The sequence below is a fragment of the Amphiura filiformis genome, chromosome 19 (genome assembly GCF_039555335.1).
Source record: "Amphiura filiformis chromosome 19, Afil_fr2py, whole genome shotgun sequence".
In the NCBI taxonomy this organism is placed as follows: Eukaryota; Metazoa; Echinodermata; class Ophiuroidea; order Amphilepidida; family Amphiuridae; genus Amphiura; species Amphiura filiformis.
The window spans coordinates 20,274,350-20,295,073 of record NC_092646.1 but is presented as its reverse complement, the minus strand read 5'-3'; the positions used below and the strand labels follow the sequence as shown (position 1 = coordinate 20,295,073).

Below are 20,724 nucleotides of genomic sequence, written 5' to 3'. Positions count from 1 at the left end.
CTTTTTTCAGTATGCTTTAAATGTACTTTTCTGGTCATTGTGCGTTATTGGTACTTTAAAGGTACTTTATCGTCGTTCCAAATGTCGCACATTGGAATGTTGTTTATAAAGCATATTTAAAGTACAGTGCTTTAAATATACTTGTTTTGGTCCAGGGAAGCTATGATTTATCTAGCAGTACAGAATAAGTTGTTTTCAATTATAAAAAAAAAAGAGTTCTGATTTTTTTCTGATATTGAGGGGTACATCTATCATATACCCTAATTCTCTTTAAAAACAGTGGGAAGGATTCACTTGAAGGTGGGAACGGTGGTCTTATTTCTCATAGATCCCCATGTCTAACATTGTCACTTCTTCCTTGATCTGAGCAGCAGTGCCGCATTGGGAATGAGTCCGCACTGTTCCAGCGTGGCTGTCTCATCTGATAGAACTTTGTTTGGATACGTAGTGACTATGTCATATGAAGATTGGCTTTTCCTGTGAAAACAAATGCCCAAAAAGATATAATAATATATTGAAGCAATCATGCTGATGAGTGAAACTCTATCTAGTGTGTCCATTTTATGCATCATATACCTATCTGCACTATAAATAGAGCCATTCTAAAATTAATTTTTCTAAAGGTTTGTGTGAGCAGTCACAACTTGTTATAATTACACTACAAGATTCCTATTATAGGGCCGCCTGCAAAGGTACACCATCATCACTGTGCAGTACCAGTGTCATACCAGTGAAGTACCACTGCTAGTGGGCCCTATGCAGTAGCAACATTGGTACTGTGTAGGTATGTGTGTACCAGTAAGGTACCTTGACGATGGTGTTACTGTGCAAGCGGCCCCAATAGGAATCTTGTAGAGTAAGCATGTAAACCAATTGGAAAACAATCCAGTATCAATGTATTTTCCTGGCAGATGATACACCGATTTGCATCGCGTATGCACAAACCTAAAAGTGGTGGAGAGGAGCTTATGAAATAGTCAGTACTGTATAAGAAATAGACTCAATGGCCAACTGTCCACACTTTCAATATATCTCTGAAGGTCTTGTTCTTCCATATGGCATACTACAAATGATTCCACAGTTCACACACAATACATTTGACCATCAAACCAAACTTTGTTGTTCTTAAGTATCTATCTAAACATACCTTTAGTAAACAATTGTGACATTAGGATTTGAAATTACTTGGTACTCTAGGTCGGTAAACATGAGTAAGATTTAACTTGCTCAGATTCACTTTAGTAACTGATGTTTAGATTATCCGAGTCCCTGACATACTAGGTTGCAAAGTTATGAAATTGTTTTATCCATTTCTTATGTTTTGTTTGTATTTTGCACTTTATTTTTGCTTGTATCTCAATTCATTATTGCAGACTTTTAGTCTGATTGAACCAGACCATGTCACAATTATTATACAGAGTTACATACTAGTATTATGTTGTTGTCTGCATCACATCCTGTCATATCTCAAAAGGCTGCTTTGTGTCATTTTTATTATCAATGTTGTATTTCATATTGTTATTTTATATTTCGAATACTTCTTTTCTTTCATGAATGGACATGAGAGTGTAATATTGTGACAATACCTCAAAATCAATATAAAAAGTTAATTTTACAGTGTATCTCATCACAATTAGATGACAATAATAAAAATTCTTAAAAACACTTAAGAAAGTTCCTGCAATCTTAGGCAAAAAAAAAAAAAAAAAAAAGGTTCGTCTCAAAGCTTGCGCCCACGATTTGACAAAAAACAAATGCGGAAATTTTTTATTTCAAAAAATTTTTTTATAGTTTTTTCCAGAAAAATCGGTGAAAATCAGACTTTTTTCTTAAAATACCATGAAAAAAAAAGTCTGGAATAAAAAAATTAAAAAAATCGCATTTCACATTTGTTTTTAAATTTCTTGTGAGCTTTGAGACAAACCTTTTTTTTTTTGGCCTTATTGGTTCTTAGTCATGTGATATGACACGATATCACACCAATCGGAGGTGCATAGCGACAATGGGACTGATCGATTTTAGGCCCTAGTTCCTTGTTTAAAGTAGAATTTGATTAAAATTTGGTATACTTATAATTAATATATTGATTTGAATTGAAGTGTTTAAGAATGAGAATAAAGGTATTGTTTTTAGCCGCTGCCGTGCATCTATCGTCTCATATAAGATGCGACATCATTAATTTTGGCGTAATACAACTGAACTTCACCTTGTTGTTTTACTTAAAATAATGATGTCGCCCATGTTATTTGAGACTATAGATGCATGGCAGTGGCTAAAACAATACCTTTATTCTCTAAAAATCACACAAGACAGCTTTTTGAGATACAGCAGTATGTAAAGCAGACGACGATGGAATCTGTTAGTGTTACCTTTGTGCATCAATGTGTTTCCTCACATCTGCTATTGTATCATTAGATCTCATCTTCATTATGTAGGTATGCTCTCCACTTTCTGATTTGATTCTCAGAGTTGTGATAGAACAGCTTGCTGATAGCGGTCTATTTGTCCCTCGCGGACTTGATAGCCTGTCTTTGATTTCTTGAACGATGGGTGTTTCTATAACGGTTACGCCAACTTTGGATGTATCTCCCTAAAGATGATAAAAAGTAATTTAAAATTAAATTGCACCCAAAATATGTTCTGTTGTTGGACCAAAGTTGCAAAAACATTAAACCAATAAGTGCTTGACCAGATTGACAACCTCATTCATCAACCCACTTTACCCCATCAAAAAGAAGATCCTGGTGTCAGGTGAAAGCTCACATTTTTCCAATAGCCCCAGTGAAATTTGAGGCCTTGAATATGTTTGGTTTTATGCGGTTTAAACAAAAACAAGGTAGTTTGGTAGTTACACCCTGAAAGTCATGTACTGTGCTATGGGCCACTAGAATTCACATAATTTTTTTGCTTCTAGAATCGAAATGACCAGAGCAATTTAACTCCAAACTTCTTGAAATAAGATATAATTGGGTGATGGTCCTCACTGCCAGGTGGAAAACAAAGTTTTACAATAAAACCACAATCTGGTCATGCACCTGTACATAAAACATAATAAGAGTTACTTTTTCATTGAAAACTGGCCATGGATTATCTGCATTACACTTCAGATTAATTGATGTTGTGGGAAGGAATAGTAACTTGTACCCGAGTCCAGCTTGTCCGAGTCCGAGCCGAGCCGAGTCCATTTGTATCCGAGTCCGAGCCAAGTCCGAGTCCTTTTGTGTCCGAGTCCGGACTCGAGTCCAAGTCCAGGGGTGCCGAGTCCGAGCCAAGTCCGAGTCCAACAAAAATAAGACCCGAGTCCGGACTCGAGTCCGGCTCGAGTCCGGACTCGGGGTGAGAGTCCATGCCCGGTGGGGGGTGGGGGGTCATTCAACTTTAATGTGACAGGTATCTACCTATTGGCATTGCTTAGTTTGGATATAACAAAATGAAAAAGGGGTAATTGGGTATAAAATTTTGAAAGAAGGGGTCATTTGGTACAACATTTTGAAAAAATGGGTCATTATTTGCAAAAATGGAGCAAAATTTTATATTTTATTTCTTATTTGAAAAATTTACAATACAAATTTGCTGAAAAAGGTCAATTTTAAAGTTTCCGCATAATTTTATGGCATTTTGATGATAAAATTGTAGAAATGTGATGAGAAGGTCAGTAGGTCACTCACTGCATCACACCACACACCACTCTACCAAACCCCACCCAACACTGTTGACTCAACCAACCAACCATACACACTTTCTTCAAAAGCCATGTCCATGAACATGATGAACAGGTTACTCCTGAAGGTAAAAACTACATGTATCAGACCACCTAGTACCTGTATCAGACAGCAGGCATGTGGGGGTATTTTGTGTGTGTGTGTGTAGCACACTACATGTACATTGTAAACTCACAGTTAACTTAATTGTGGCTAGGGACAAGGCTGTAGGTATGCCAGGTGAATTCAAATTTGCCATCAAACTGCATCATTTTATATATCAAATTAAAGCCCTTGAGTAAAGAAAGTCAAAACTGAAAACCGTTTTGTCAAAGCACTTTCCGTAGCAAAGTTACATCTTGTCAAAGATTGACTTTCATCAAAAAGATTCAGCTAACAAAACAGCATTTCGGTCATAGACATACCACCTAGACCTATGACTGCCCATCCCTTACCACAGCGGGAGATGAAGCCCAGTATCCAAGGTGATATTGACGGATTGACAGGGTTACTAGGCGCGGAGATAATCGCGTACATTCTGCGCTCTCGGTTGCGTGGTTACTGCGCCGTTATCGCCCAGCGTCAAATGCAACATGTTCTGTAGACGCGAACATTATCTGCTTGCTTGCGTCCGGGTATGCGTCCTTGTTCAAGTCGTTGCTAAGCAGCGTCGGATTCACTAAGCGAGTCAAAGTCACTGGTCTAGGTACTAGTTTGTCTGGGATTTCGGTGGTGTTTCTAGATCTTAGTGTCATGATGATAGCAGCTTTTCTATGTGGAACTGCTATCAAAATCCGGTCAAAATCCTCTAAAATTCCATGTGCGAGTGTCTCATCGCCATAAAAAATCATATATTTGGGTCAAGTGAAGTATAGACAACATACTAGTATTTATGTAGGTTCCCTGCCTTGACCTACCTGTTCTTTTAAATTTCTATATGTAAATATGTATTGTGTTCTAGGCGAATCATGACTAGCAGATAGGTTTGCCTGGCATACCTATACACTGTGTGCCCGGGGCTGTGTGCAGTATTACATGTAAATGAATTGCAATATATTCAAATACAAATAGAAAATTAACATCATCATCATTATAATAATAATAATACTAACAGAAATTCACCTTTATAATTCTAAACATATTTTCAAATTGGCCCACACAAATGTCATGTGTACTCACTTACTGAGCACATGCAAACTATATAGCCCTACTGAGTGGGAGCAGAGATGTATGGTCCAGTGTGCATGTTTCTCTTTCAAGAGCTTAATGGATTGGAAAGTTCCATGAAAGAAGTCTTACATTGTAGGAATTTTATATAGTCCAAATATTTAATAAAATTATGCATTTGATTAATTATCAATTATTTCATTTTAAATGATAACAAAAATATGATTCTGCTAAGTGACAGATAAATCTAAATAATTTGGTGGATATGTAGGAATAATAACAGGTCACAGATTTGACAGCCCCAATTAATTTGGAAAATGGCCAAATAAGTAAAGTCAACAAATTTGAGATCTATTTTAACATTTTTAGATAATCATTTCACAGTTTACATAGATTTGGACATTGGACTGGACTCGGACCGGACTCGCCTTGAGTCCGAGTCCTTTTTGTGTCCGAGTCCGAGCCGAGCCGAGTCTTTTTGTGTCCGAGTCGAGCCAAGTCCGAGTCCAACAAAAGTGGACTCGAGTCCGGACTCGAGTCCGAGACCGGACTCGAACGATACATCTCTTGTTTCATTGTCAAAAACTTCCTTCATCCAATGAAATTTGGGGAGCTGCACAAATATATGGTGAATGTTACAATCTAAGTGTGGATAGGTCTGCACTTGATGCGATCTGATTCTGATGATTCACCAGCGGTAATGAAATTACAGCGCTTTGAGTCCTCTAAAACTGCACCATATAAATCCAAAATTGATATATTTTTTATCTATTTTATGGTGATAATATCAATTTCAGAAACAGTTCAAAAATTTGAAGGATTGCTCAATCAGTTCCCTTGCAAAAGCAGGATTGATTCAAAAGTGTTTCACACACAAAAAAGTAAACATAATAAAATTTATAATTACGCCTTTTTCTGAAATTAATCTGAAATACTTTTCTAGCCATATCTTACCTTAAATGAATCCGCAACAGATGATCTTACATCAATGACTTTCCCATCTCTTAATACAGATGATGGCAACTTGTTTAAGAATTGGTCTACAGAAAGCTGAGGTCCTATAATATTACAGGGTTCAAAGAGAACAAGTGTATTGTTAGCACCATTGCAACTGAATTTGATTATGAATACATAATTTTGTGTGCCCCACAGATGGGAGAAGAGTGTACAGTATCACATTTGTATCATTAATCATGTTATTATGATCTCATGCATTTTGCTTTTTTTATTGTATATATTTTGTTTCACATTTGCATTATTGTATTTTTCATTTCTGCTTGTTAATTGCGCCGTGGTCTATATGAAATGGCGCATTATAAATGCCTAATGTATTGTACAGTAAGGGGTAAACTTTGGCAGCTCTTTGCTGGTCACTTTTTATAAGTTCAACTTTATATCAAATTTGCTTGAAAGAAAATCCATTTCTGACAGAAGTTGAACTCCATTTCTGACAACTCCATTTCTGACAGAAGTTGAACTCCATTTCTGACAGAAGTTGAACTCCATTTCTGACAACTCCATTTCTGACAGAAGTTGAACTCCATTTCTGACAACTCCATTTCTGACAGAAGTTGAACTCCATTTCTGACAGAAGTTGAACTCCATTTGTGACAGAAGTTGAACTCCATTTCTGACAACTCCATTTCTGACAGAAGTTGAACTCCATTTCTGACAACTCCATTTCTGACTTAAGTTGAACTCCATTTCTGACAGAAGTTGAACTCCATTTCTGACAGAAGTTGAACTCTACATAATTCATTTGTAGAGTTTAACTTGGAAAATGGTGTCTGCAAAGAGCTGCCAAAGTTACCCTTCCTAACCTCCCTCTTCCCACCAATCAATGTAGGGTACTATTAGGTGTTCCCAACTCACTACAGTATAATGCATACTTACTAGGTGGCTGTGTAGATTCATACAATTTCTTCCCATCACTACTGGTAGTAACGTTAACCTCTAGATTTGTACTAGTAGATTTATCAAGGTTACTAGGAACAAGGCGTGAGGGTTTACTTTCTCCTCCAAGGAGATGACCTGTACCTGGGAAAAACTCGCGATCAGTGCGTGCATCTTTGAATACTGTGTCACGTTTGTCCGATATCTGTGGATAAAATGTCACAGTTTTACATAAAATGGGTACAAAGTAATAACAATTCCAGAAACATCCACCTATTTACATTCTCGAAACCCACATATTATTCTGATTAGCGTATATGTGGCATGTTGATCCCGCACCAAGTAACGCTAAGCTAACACAGAACGCATTGAACTTCAAAGCTAGTGTTGGTGACTGGAGGTAAATAAATAGACTATAGTTGTCAAATTACCCTGCTCTTTTAAGAGATCACACCACTAAATCAGGTCCAACCCTATCTGACCGAAGAAATAACAACCAGTGTTTTTATTCGCTGACCATACCAGGTGCATTTTAATGGAAAAAAGTTTGAAATGAAGGCTGATGTGCCCATTTTTTGGTGATAGTTGTGCTCTGTGGATGTTTTTCTTATCATTCAAGCATAAAATAATAAAAAATATTACACTTCTGACATTTTAGGAAGGTTTTTTAGTTCCATACACCAAATGACGTCACAGCATAGAGGGCCTGAGATGTAGGCTTTGGTATGGTTTACATCATGTTCAAGGCACCACTGCGAAAAATCGAGCCGCTCAACTACCAAAAAAATGCTGGTTCTAGGGTAGAATATATCATAAACTTTTGGAAAAATGGTGTTTTGAATGAACGATGACGTTATAACCATGAGAAAATGACGATTTCTTGGGTACCTTTTAACACATAAAAGAATAGGAACTTGATTTAGTGGTGTGATTCCTTAATTTCATGTGTATACCATGGTATAGAAACACTTTTGTGGCTACGGACTCACCGTGACAGAGAGTTTACACTGTGTAACAATATTTAATCAGATTGCACATGGTTTTAGTGATTTTTTTCTGTTTGTGGGTGAGTTTTCTGCTAAATTGACATTACAGGGGGGGGGGGTCGCTGGCTGTGGGATTTGGAAAGTGTGGTCCAAAATGGCTTGTAGACTGAATTGTTGAAAATTTAAGCTTACTTGAAAAATTCATATACTGGAACTTGATCATGCTAAAGTACTTGCAAATAATATTAATCAGCTAGTCAAGAACATTCTTCTTGCACAAGAAAGGCCTATAAACTGACAAATTTGGGTTTTGTCGAGGCCGTATAACCGACTCTGAGACATGGCTAAGTTTTGCTAGGCCTATTAGGATGCAGTAATCTGCCTGATTTCAATTTTGTTTTTGTTCAGGTGTGTGATCACTAGGGCATCATGGACCCATCAAGCATTTTAGCATTTTTGACTATTTACAAGTATAGTAAGATTAATCAAGAAAAACTCAAACAAGAAGAGCTTTTAAAAAGGGATGTTGGGGTTCAGGCTGCACTTGTACATGGCATTGCCTACTTGACAATAGATCTGGATATATTAACATGATTTTGTTTCAACTTTATGTGTCATGTGACTCAATTAAAAACATCTGAAATGTTAGGAAGCAAAAAATTAGGCCTTGCCTGATTATTATATCTTATTGCTGCTATCTTCAGTAGATAGCACATAGATAGCCATGTACATGATGCATTAATTTGAGTCAGCATCATACTTAAACTGGAATTATTTCACTTTCAATGGTCAAGATATGTTGAGAAAGGTTGAAGATCATGTAAACTGATCTTTTTAAAAAATTGTTGATTCCTTAAGGAAGAATAGATCAATACCACTACTAACATATGCAGTAACTCCTTCAGGGGATTAGGAATAGGAATTTAGAGTTTGGATTAAGGATTTGGCTATTACAGTTTTAATCCATGCACCCATATGGAAGACATTACCTTAATCTTCCAAACAGGGAGCTTGAATTTTGAATTAAGTCAATCCTTCGGGAAACCCCATTTGAAATTCACACTCCCTGTGTAAAGAGTAAGGTCACAACTTCCACAGAGGGTGTATATTGATTAGGACTTGTTGAGATGACACTACGTCTTTGGTTTCTACAATCTTGAACAGAAAAAAGTTCAATAGTGTTGGAAGGGGCACTCACTTTTCAAACAAATATTGTAAACCCTATGAATGGTTATATAGGTCTCAAATTAACTATGGACAGGTGAAAAAAGGGCACAACTTAGGTGTCTTTTGGTGCATTATTATAGTGACGGGTGTTTTTTTTTCCAAAATTATGAAATTTTGGGTCTCTTGGGGCAAATTTTTCACCATGTGTTTTTTGAAAAACTCTCATCTGTTGTTACAAGGAGTATTTAGTGGAGATTGCTCTGAAACAAATGGGGATGGGGTGGGATGGGGGTGTCTCTAGGTGCACATGTAACAATTACTTAAACTTACACCCTCAGCATTTCCTGAACTTTCATTTCCAAATGACCCTATTTGTACCTAACAAATCAAAGTTTCTTTACCTGAAATGGTATGCCATCTGGGTATCTCTTCTGTAGTTCTGAAGGGAAATAACCATCTGATAAATCTCTAATACATTGCTGTTGGGAAAAAAAAAGAAAGAATCATATGAATTGTATGATTTGTTGTGCAAAATAAACAGCCGCAAACAGTTAAATGAGGGCTTCAAAAACTGTGGGTCACAAGCACTTCTTCAGGGGGTTGCAGACTTTGACTGAAAAGAAGAAAAAAGAGTGAAAAAATAAAAGAAAAGTAAACGAGATCTGATTGGTTGCGGTCACCTGCGACCGCGAGCACAGCCACCAGGCGGTTTTGTTGATAACCGGAAGTGATCCTTAATAACCTTTGACCCATAAAATATTACATACTGCTCAGGATGTCATAAGGAATATTCCTGGTGAATTCCAGCTTAATCGAATTTATAAATGGATTTTGATTTTTTTTTTTTTTATGATTGACCTTTTGACCCCCTTAATGACATTTGACCTCAATGAAAAAAAAACCTTATGTACACCGACAAAATGCATTGTTCCAATTTTAATTAAAAAATTCTACTTTGTTTAGTTGTCGAGATAAAAATTCTTAAAGTTATTTAGCTAAAACAGGAAGTGACCCTTAATGACCTTTGACCCCAAAATAAAAATACCATGCATACATCAGGTAACTCTGATTCATGTATGATGATTATATTACTCTGGTCTGTTTACATTTTGAGATAAAATTTTTTTTTTTTTTTTTGATAATTTTGGTTTTTGACCGGAAGTAACCCCTTAATGACCTTTGACCCCAAAACTGTAGGCATCCTAAAGACCCTGGCTAGTAGCGATGCATGTGTGCTAATGACAACACTCTGCTATGTAATTTGTAAAAACAGTGATTTTTTGAATATTTTTAGCTTTCAGACCGGAAGTGACCCCTTAATGACCTTTGATTCCAATTTTGTGGTATAACTTTTAGACACTGGCTATAGATGATGCATGTGCGTAAGCGACGTTACGGTGCTAAGTAATATGTGTGAGGAGAAGCATTTTTAGTGAAAATCCAAGTTTTGGCCATTGACCGGAAGTGGATGACATTTGACCGGAAGTTGATCATGTGACATCTGTGGCACCACCAAACAGTTCTACTGACCAAGTATGGTCAACATGCCTGAAAGCATGTGGCTACGCTGGCTGATTATGATGTTGAGATCATAATGTTGACAGAAGAAGAAGAAGAAAGAAGAACGCGGTAAAAACAATGCACAGCGCCGATGGCGGCTGTGCAAGGAGTTGCTGGAGGAGTTGATGCATAATTTTTAAAAATATATAGGAATTAAGGTAGGTCCTTCAGCACTACGTTAATACCCTTCTGAATATCGCCTAAAAAGAACCAAGTCACACAATGCTATGCAGCTTGTTCAGAGCGAAACTTCCATGTTTATACTGTAAAGGAAAAAAACCAATCTGTTATCATTACTCCAATTATTAACAACAACATTCTGTTTCACTCACCTGTGTCTCTGGTTCCTGGTACGACCTAAACGGACCGTTGAACATGAATATACCATTAGCATACAGAGTAAGTGGTATTGGTTCTTGTGCTCTTAACCGTGCTCCGTTCACTGTGTGTTGTATCTTCTTTTCACCCTCACCAGCCAAAACGTTAAGCTCTCTGATGCTTTTAATGATTTTATCAAAGTCTATGTGCAAAGAACTAGTTTGGCCTACAAGGGATGTTCCTGTGAAACAAATGATATGGAAAAAAATTGTCATGAAGATATAGCTTACGGCTCAAATGTGGACATCATATTGCGAACACACATTTGAGTTTTATTCGCCTTTCCAAAGTTTTCACCATCCCAGCAAACACAAAAACGTTTTTAAAATGTTTTAAATAAGCTATATTTTAGCTTTTGGTTTAGGTAAAAACGTTTTAATAACATTAAAATGTCGGGTTATATAAAGGTCATGAAAATGTTTTAAAACGTTTTGTATGAAAACACACTACAGCAATATTTTTAAAATGTTTTCAAAAATGTTATTGTAAACTATTTTTGCAAACATTTTTGCCAAATATTTTGCCAACACGTAAATAATATTATGATAAAATATTTGCCCCCAGCAAACACAGAAATCTTAAAATGTTTTCTTCAAAACCTTTTAATAACATTTAAATGTCGGGTTATATAAAGGTCATAAAAACGTTATTGTAAATATTTTGGGCAAACATTTTTCGCAAAATGTTTTTTTAACCCCAAAATAACATTCTGTTTTGAATATTTTGTATCATGTTTTCAAAAATGTTTTGGAATGTTATTAAAACGTTTTTATACCCTTTATATAACCCGACATTTAAACGTTTTCTGTAAAACATTTTGTGTTTGTTGGGCAGTAGATTATCAAAAAATGTTTTTCAATGTTATGAAAACGTTTTGTACCCTTTATATCAACCGACATTTAAACGTTTTTTTGACAACATTTTATAACCTTTTCCGAATGATGTCGAAAACGTTTTGTGTTTGCTGGGATCCCACACCTACACACCACAGTCGTGATTTTCAGTGCGTTTTAAGCTGTATTTGGTCTAGCAACACTGTCCAGGAACCAGGAACCATGGATGTCCACGGTTCCTATGCATCCGCTGTTCCACATACATTTCTCACACCTATTCTCGCTCATCAGTGTTAACAAACTCACACCCACATCACAGGGAGTTTTTTAGTCATCAATGCTCTTTTGATGTTATTTTGGTCCATTTCATTGTGACAGCCATCAGGTTTGTTTTCTGAGCTCAAATTGTAATCTTTTATTCAAAAAATTCTGATATGAATATTCAGCTCAATTCTCTTGCATATAATTTGGAAGATTTACAATAATTTGCATTTTTCTCTTGACATACAATGTCCTCACAAGGAACGAAGTTGATCTGCATAAGGATGGACACAACTTACAATACATGGCTCTTGGATTTCTCTACTAGAAGTCAATTTATGCCGAAATTCCTTCTTGAAAGGTTGTAGGCATATTGCATAACAAAAATTCAGCTCAGCGGTTAATTTATCTCCTTGGTTATGCAACATGCATATTGTATTATAGGAAGGAATATCTGTACAAATTAACTTCCGATGGACAAACCCAGGAGCCATGTATTGTTCCCACAAGATATGTAACATCTGTACATAAACAACCAACCAACAAGCAAAATCTACCTGGCCTCCATAAATCTGTCTCCTCTGCTAATTCATCATATACATCTCCTACATTGCCAGATGCTGCGGTGTCTTCTGCACTGCCAACCCACATCATACCATAATCAGCTAAGAAATCCTATACAATAAAAACAATAAAATATCATCAACTTTGTATTATAAACTTTGATGACACCACTGTCACTTTCAAAGAGGTATAAGAATGGTTTGATGAGACAGGTGCCCTGTTCAATTCTTAGTAAATCAATGCTGTATAGACCACTTGACATCATTGTTTATCAACAAAGGCGCAAGGGACTGGTCTTTCGATATGCTTGAACGAACTGCTACACGGTGTAATGGCTTTCTTGTACTATATGAAATGTGGTGGGTGATTTAAAATGCATGTGCCCTCGGCAAACTACGATGTGTACGCACACTGCAGGGCAAAGAACAATGGAAATTGGTATAATTCGCACGCATAATGCCAGGCAATGACGTCACATGTCAAGTGGTCTATTGAAATCAAACCCCAAGTTTATGGGAGTTGACAATTTCCAATATTGATAAAAACCAGCCCACAATACTGCACACTGGAGAGGTTTGCTGTCAACAACCGATAAATTAGCATAATATATTTTAGACTAAAATAGTTAAAATTGTATTCAGCCTTTTATCATTGTTGTGACTTCTTGAGTACCCTTCGTAACTTAATATATGATGGCACGGTTGTACAGTAGTATGGGCTTAGATGTTGTTCTGAGTTTGATTGTGTTATGCACTTAGGTGTGGAAGCAAATTCTCACCTCCATATCTTTAATCTGTTCCAGCAATGATTCACATTTCAGTTCTAGTTCCTTTACTTTCTCTGTTTCACTATCAGGATTTTCTGCAAAAGGAAGAAAAGAGATTGAGACATTATTTTCCTTCAGAAATTTGCATATCTTAACCAGATATTTGCAGATTTCAACCTGTAATTTGCAGATCTTAACCAAAAATGTGTAGATTTACACCAAAACTTTACAGATTTCAACCAGAAATTTGCAGATCACAACTGAAAATTTGCCAATCTCAACCAGAAATTTGCAAATCACAACCAGTTCTTTGAGGCTGTCCCATTATCAACATTATTATGTTTTGATGAATCCAAAGTGTGTGAAAATATTGGATCCAGAACATAATAATGATAAAATTTGACGCTTTACACCCAATATTTTTTGGTCTCGCTATGAGTTTTAAAATACTGGACTTGACTACGTCCTGTCGAATATTTTAAAACTCATAGCTCAGCCAATAAATATATGGGCTCAATCAATCCAATTCTATATCAAGAATGGTGTGTCAAAGCAAGTTCTCATCTTACCTTTTAATCTATTCAAGAGTTTGACCTTTTCTTCTAAAATACTGATTTTCTTATCCTGTAAATCAACGATAAGTTGAAAAAACATCATTAATCTGAATTTTTACTCAAATATCGAAGATGAAACTTACAGTATACTTTTATCAACCATTTTACCTTTGAAAATGTTTTGACTCTGATTGAATGCCAGCCATGCCCTGTGTTGAGGTAACTATCTATATGAACATGTGTACAGTGCACAAACGAATTAGGGTACCAGTTATATTCACCCCTGTATATCCTAAACACAGACAGATATGTCATAATTGGAACAAGCAGCCTATAGCTGCATCTTTTAGCTCGGATTTAAGACCTCATTTGTTGAAATCGTTCAAGAAATAAAATTCAAAATTCAAAATTCAAAAGTTGCAGTTTGCTCCATTGCATGACATATTGATTTGTACACAAAGTATTCTTGAACAAAAGAACTAGCGCTGTGCTTTCCCGGTGGGTTCAGTCTTCACTGACAATGTGTACGCATGATGGTTCCAATTAGGGGTACTTTTCAAGAAATGTCCATGGAATTTTCGAGGACAAAATTGTTCATGATTGTCCAAATTAGGGGTGTTTTGGAGCAAAATTGTCCTTGAAATTAAAAATAGGGTGTATTTCTAGTTCTTTCGTCCGCGTTTTACCGCTACAGTTTTCGTTTTTTGTATTTTTTCTGTCCGTTTTTAGTAGTTCCACACAAAATTAATAGGGTATTTTTCCGATAAAATTGTCCTCATTTCCCGTGAAATAGGGGGAAAAATTCAAAAGCGTCCTTGAAATGGTAAAAATAGGGGTATTTATTTCGGAAAACTGTCCTCGATTCCTCGTGATAAGGGGGTAAAATGAAAATGCGTCCTCAAAATGATAAAAATAGGGGAGGTATTTGGGGGCAAATTTTCCTTGATTTCGTGCAAAATAGGGGGTAAAATTGCTGCAAATGTCCTTGATTCCCCGTGAAATAGGGGTCATTTTCAAATCCTGGAACGGTCATACGTCCTACCTTTAAATACAAACTGAACCCACCGGGTGTGCTTTCCATTGATTAACACATTAAACTAGCATCAAGCTTTCATTGATTAGAACATAAAAGTGCAACTTTTGATTTTGTTCCTTCCTTAGGTTTTAGATCACAGTTTCTTTAATTCTCAACCTATATTAACAATTGAGGTTTTAAATCAATGCTAAAGATACAGGTATTGGCTTTCTAATTTGGTCCTATTTGTCTTTGTTTAGGATATACAAGGGTGAACATAACTGATACCACAATTCTTTTGCGAATTTTATGTCAGCCCTTTGAATGCGCAGAAGCCATTTATAGATACCCCCTGTGACTGCACTCAGACAAAGCACTATCTGTATCATATATTTATACGTTATTCTGTGCACAATATGCACTATATTGTTTTTGGTTTTTGGTTTTATTTTAAGGTAATACGCTATTTTAAAGTGTTGCGATTTGGTAGTTCACAACATCTTGCGTAATGGTAGTGAGCTTTGGCAAAATTGTATTGCTCATTTCCTCCTTGCGAGCGTGTAGAAGAATTCAAATATCACAGAAACATTTTTGTAGGTCATGCGGTTCTTGAGTTATGTTGTAAAGAGGGTCGAAACAACAACACTTTTGTAAAAAGTACATAACTAATTAACAACAATAAATTAAGCAAGTTTTCAAAGTACTTGATTTGTAGAATGAACTTGTGCAAAACATCAAAGTGTTATTTTTCAATAATATATTGATTTAGACAATAAAAATGGATTTTTTGGCTGCTTCGACCAACAATACCGCATCTACCCTTAAGACTGTCCTTTAATAATTACAAAGTAAACTTCAATAACTTTGTACCTCATTTCCAATAGTGAAGCCTTTAAAATTCAAGGACTTTTCAAGGACTTTCAAGGTCCAAAAACATGATTTTTAAGGACTTGAAACACAACACAAAAAGTTGTGTATAACGAAAGTGACAGCTCCTCTCCACTCCCCAAATTTTGTCAAAATTATACTTTAGGTAAAATTCTAATTTTCAAGGACTTTCAAGGACCTTGTGCAAATTTCAAGGACTTTCAGGCCTTGAAAAGGTGTTTTCAAATTCAAGGACTTTCAAGGAAAGTGGGAACCCTGATTTTAGTACTTAAAGGAGTATTTTGTGATCCTAGCATCCTCTTTTATAACATTTTTCAGTAGATAGATTCCGATATTGCATTTGCAAGTTATACATGATTATGTGTATTACACTGCTCCATAACAATGTGATGTAACTTCATTCTAGTGTACCAGAACGTAATTCAAATTGGACGATATTTTTGCTGAACGAATTAATCTGCAAGAAATATTTTGTACATAAACATTATGTAGCTATGTTTCCAGTGGTATAAAAATCTCACTTTTTTGAGAAAAGTGGGGGTGCGGCTGTGGATCACGAAATACCCTTTGAATCACTTTTTACAAAAAGAAAATCATCTTACCTTATCAATAATTTCTTTAGCATAATATTGCACTTTCAATTCAAGTTGAGTTATACGACTCATCATGCTACCCATAAGCTGAAAATCATCAGGACCTAAAATAAAAAAAGGAAAAACAATACAAAATAATTAATTTTGTTAGAAGTTTGTGATCTCTCATTGATGATAGTAATCACAATTCATTTAGTAGATTATGATAGCTGGGATTTGTTGGTGGTGTGTGTGTGAGGGGATTGCGTGTGCATGGGGGTTGGGGTGGGTGTGTGAGGATGGGGTGTGTTTGTAAGGACTTAAAACAAGGATGCACCCCAAACAAGCTTGATAGAATCTCAGATGAGGCGGCCTGACAGGCTGTCATCTTCTTGGGAGGAGGGGGGGGGGTCATGAATATGTTAGATGTGACCAGACTCAATTTGTTTATCCCCACCTCAGTCTGTTTTCACTCTTTTTTTCTCCTCTTATTCAGTTTCTTTTGTTCACCATCTACTTTCTTTCTTTGTTCCATTTCTCTCCTTTTATTTCTTTTTGCTAAATGTTGGGGTCTAGTGTCCAAAAGGACACGGATCCTTAACTTGGATTGACAGTCCCCCAGTGAAGGTCCAAGTTAAGACCGACAATTTGATCTTGTGCTGAGATCAAAAGTTGAAAATCCTAAAGTTTGTTTAGCTTAAGTGGCAGAAGTTATTTGTTTTTTGTTACTGCGCGTATCAATAAAGTCCCAACTTACGCTCACATAAATTTACATAAGCATGCGCCAGTCACGCATTATGCAAAGCGTAATTAACGTATGTGCGCCTGACTGAGTGCACACCATTCTATATCAATACACAATGTTACAGGTCTCATTTCTTTCGCCAAATATAAGGCAAACAAACTTAAATTATACGTTACCTATGAAAACCTACTCGATTAAAGACTACCAAAAACAACAAACAAACAAAAATCAAACAAAGAGAATCTGACCTTATATTAAAATGTTCTCAAACAAATCCAAATAAAGGTGATGTTAACATACCTCAATGACGTTTCGTGCTGTAACACAGCACTTTCTCAAATTGAATGACCAGCTTTGACCTTTGGACGCCGGCTGCTTCCTGTTGGTAGCTGGACGAGGTGGTGCTGTCAATAACTGATCATAGATGTGCGAAAGGTAGTAGTTCCCACAATTCCTGTTGTGAGTATTTGCCTGTCTCCTCTTCATTATCCATATTGATTCTTTGATGTGTCTCCTTTTCCTGTTAGTTTCAATGTCTCTTATTTTGGCTTCTTCCCAGCCTATCACATGATTGTCCTCGGCGACATGGTCCGTGAGAGCGGATTTCTTAGGGCGCTGGCGACAGATGTTTTCCTTTGGGCCCTGGTATATGGTTTTTCTGATGCCAGGTCCGATTCAGTTTTATGTTCTTTCATCCTTGTACCGAAAAGTCTGGAAGTCTCTCCGATATAGGATTTGGGGCAACCTAGGCAGGGAATTTCGTACACGCAATCTGCTGTTGTTTTGGTATCCCGTTTATCTTTGGGATGCACCAGGTGATATCTAAGCGTTTTGTGTGGTTTAAAGTTAAGCTTGGTAGCCGTGTTTTTGAAAATTCTTCTAGTCTTTTCCGACAAGCCCTGCTTATAAGGGAGGCACACAAAGCCACGACTTTTGGTGGTTTGAGATTGGTCAATGACTTTTGGCTTACTGGGCTCCTGAACCTTTTAAATGCCCACTCCGGTAGCCGCAACGCGTAAGGGCTTCCTTTATTTTTGACTCCTCAAGCTCTCTGTCTTTTTCCTCGGTTACTACTTTATCTTTTCTGTCCATGAGAGTTCGGATAACACTAAGTTTGTGTTGTAAGGGGTGGTGTGATTGGAAGTGCAGATACTGATCTGTATGTGTCTTCTTTCTATATACTATACTAACATCTATGATCAGTTATTGACAGCACCACCTACGTCAGCTACCAACAGGAAGCAGCCGACGTCAAAGGTCAAAGCTGGTCATTCAATTTGAGAAAGTGCTGTGTTACAGCACGAAACGTCATTGAGGTATGTTAACATCACCTTTATTTGGATTTGTTTGAGAACATTTTAATATAATTTTAATGGACAATCCTGATGAATCTATTTGCGGAGAATCTGACCTTTTGGGTCCCCTCCAGAGAGTTTAGGCAGCTGCACACCTCCTCTAGCAAAGAGACTGCCATCACTTCTAGTTGATGTGGATTGACTGGAAGAGGACCTATCCAGTACATCATCTAATAACAGCTTGTCTTCATCATCTGAAATCAAAATGTGTGTAATGACATAGGCTAATACCAGCTATACTGTAGAAACATTAAGGGTGGACGAGGTATTGTTGTAAGTAAGTGGATAGGCTTTCATGACGGGTGCGCCGTCGGATATCACATTACCGGTACAGCCGGTCAATGTGTGAAAACTACAGTACTGGTGCAGCCAGTCACTGTGTGAAATTGGTCAAGCTTTCGTCAGATGTGGCTCTGACTTCATCAGGTATTGTTGGTCGAAGCAGCCATAAAATCAATTTTCATTATCTAAATCAATATATTATTGAAAAATAACACTTTGATGCTTTGCAAAAGTTCCTTCTACAAATCATAATATCATATACATTGAAAACTTTCTTGTTTTATTGTTGTTATGGGTTATGTATGTTTTACAAAAGTGTTGTTGTTTCAGCCCTCTTTACAACATAACTCAAGAACCACAGGCCCTACAAAAGTGTATCTGTGATATTTGAATTCTTCTATACACTCGCCATGAAATGATCAATGCAATTTTTGCCAAAGCTCACTACCATTCGCAAGATGCTGTGAACTACCAAATCGCAACAGTGTAAAATAGTTGCTAACCTTAAAGGTGTAGGGGTGTTACTACACCAGTCGGTCTCGTCTGCACTCGGTGCCAACGACCTCTACTTAACTTGGCACTAAATTTGGCTGAACATGATGAATTTCAACATGTGGCCTAGATCGAACCATTAAAATGTATTATTTTGTGCTTGAAGTAAGAACCGTTTCCATAAAAATACAACAGGCACTTATTTCCCCCTTGTGACAATCCTGGGTGTGTAGTCTGATAGTAACACATTGGCCGGATTTCTACCTCACATTGAGGCCCATCAACCAAAAATTCTTATTCATGTCTAAGTTCCATCGATTTGGTTCTAAACGCAAATATGTGACATGATCAAGGGGAATGAGTCACATGTCGACCCTGGTCGAAAATGAGGTTTACATATGTTTCTAAAGAGGACAACTAGAGCTTTCAGAAACTGAAAACCCCATGTTGATATGACTTTTCTTTGCAAAGTTACATCAATTTATCAATCGCTGAAAACAATATAAAACAAAAGAATTTGAACACTTTCTTTGCCAATATCTCAAAATCAATATTAGCGACATCCGACTCATTTCCCTTGATCGTGTCACATATGTGTTTCACAATGGTCCATGGAGAACAAATGGTATCCACTAATCTAAGTTTTTGTTCATACCACTCCTGGGGTTATGAAAAAATGACCTTTCTTCTGAACCATTCGAAATCTGCATATTTTGGGATTAAGTTGGGGGATGAGGCTGTCAATCTGGTTACACATCTTTAAGACATGGCATAACCTTTATCTTTCATGTGCCTCCTGAATTGAATGGGCTATTCCATGTAAAATCCACACTCCACCCGTGGAAGATTCTGGCAATACCTTCCACAGGGGGAGTATGCATTTCAAATGGAATGAGTACATTAGCAGCTCCATTTGAAAGTCACCCTCCCTCAGTGGAAGATTCAGGTTAAATCGTTTCCAGAGGGTGTATGAAATTCAAACGGAACTGCCCAATGTGGTCATTCCGTTTGAAATTCATGTCCCCCCTGTGGTAGATATTTCCAAAATCTTCCACATGGGGATTGTGGATTTTAAGTGGAATAGCCAAATATTTACTTACCTAAGAAATCTGCTGCTGTAGTTCTGAAGGGAACTGCTCTTTGCCTGCAAGTAGAGAAGAAAAAAATAATATCAAAAATCAAAGTGAATTTGCTGAACAGAGAATAAAACTTTTTCAGTTTTATTTAAAGAAATGTACAATATTTTGATGGTATACCTCTGACACAGCAGTGATTTTAACTCAACTCTAATGACCATTGCCTTTATTTGTTACCTCTAAGAGTCAAGAAGCTCTAAAACTGATTTATTTCAGTGTGCCGTACAATATTAAATTTTTCAATGTTTCTTTTGTACAATAAGTTCAACCATGAAAAAATTAAAGGTACAAAATTACCCGAAAATGCCAGGCCTAATATGAATCTAATACATGTACTCACCCTTGTTTACCAGGAAACGCCACCTTCTTTGGTTTCCATAAGTTTGAATTTGGTCCACTCATGGTTGCT

At 36.7% G+C, this 20,724-nt stretch overlaps 1 protein-coding gene across 1 annotated transcript; it reads right to left on the bottom strand.

Annotated features, from left to right (window-relative positions):
• Positions 1-232: 232 nt before the first annotated feature.
• On the bottom strand, positions 233-18,589 carry LOC140141027 (UBX domain-containing protein 11-like). The gene is made up of 11 exons (XM_072162806.1): positions 18,462-18,589; positions 16,336-16,430; positions 13,846-13,900; positions 13,289-13,371; positions 12,504-12,621; positions 10,807-11,033; positions 9,316-9,393; positions 6,762-6,966; positions 5,823-5,926; positions 2,370-2,590; positions 233-477 (listed from the first exon to the last, which is right to left on the bottom strand). The coding sequence occupies exons 2-11, from the start codon at positions 16,408-16,410 to the stop codon at positions 348-350; spliced, it is 1,296 nt and encodes a 431-aa protein (XP_072018907.1). The 5' UTR covers positions 16,411-16,430; positions 18,462-18,589; the 3' UTR covers positions 233-347.
• Positions 18,590-20,724: the final 2,135 nt, after the last annotated feature.

Coding starts and splice junctions, on each gene's coding strand:
- LOC140141027 (XM_072162806.1), bottom strand. CDS start 16,410: ATGGGTAGCATGATGAGTCGTATAACTCAACTTGAATTGAAAGTGCAA. Junction 9,394..10,806: donor ACCAGGAACCAGAGACACAG/GTGAGTGAAACA, acceptor TTTTCCCAACAG/CAATGTATTAGAGATTTATC. Junction 478..2,369: donor AAACACATTGATGCACAAAG/GTAACACTAACA, acceptor TTGTTTTCACAG/GAAAAGCCAATCTTCATATG.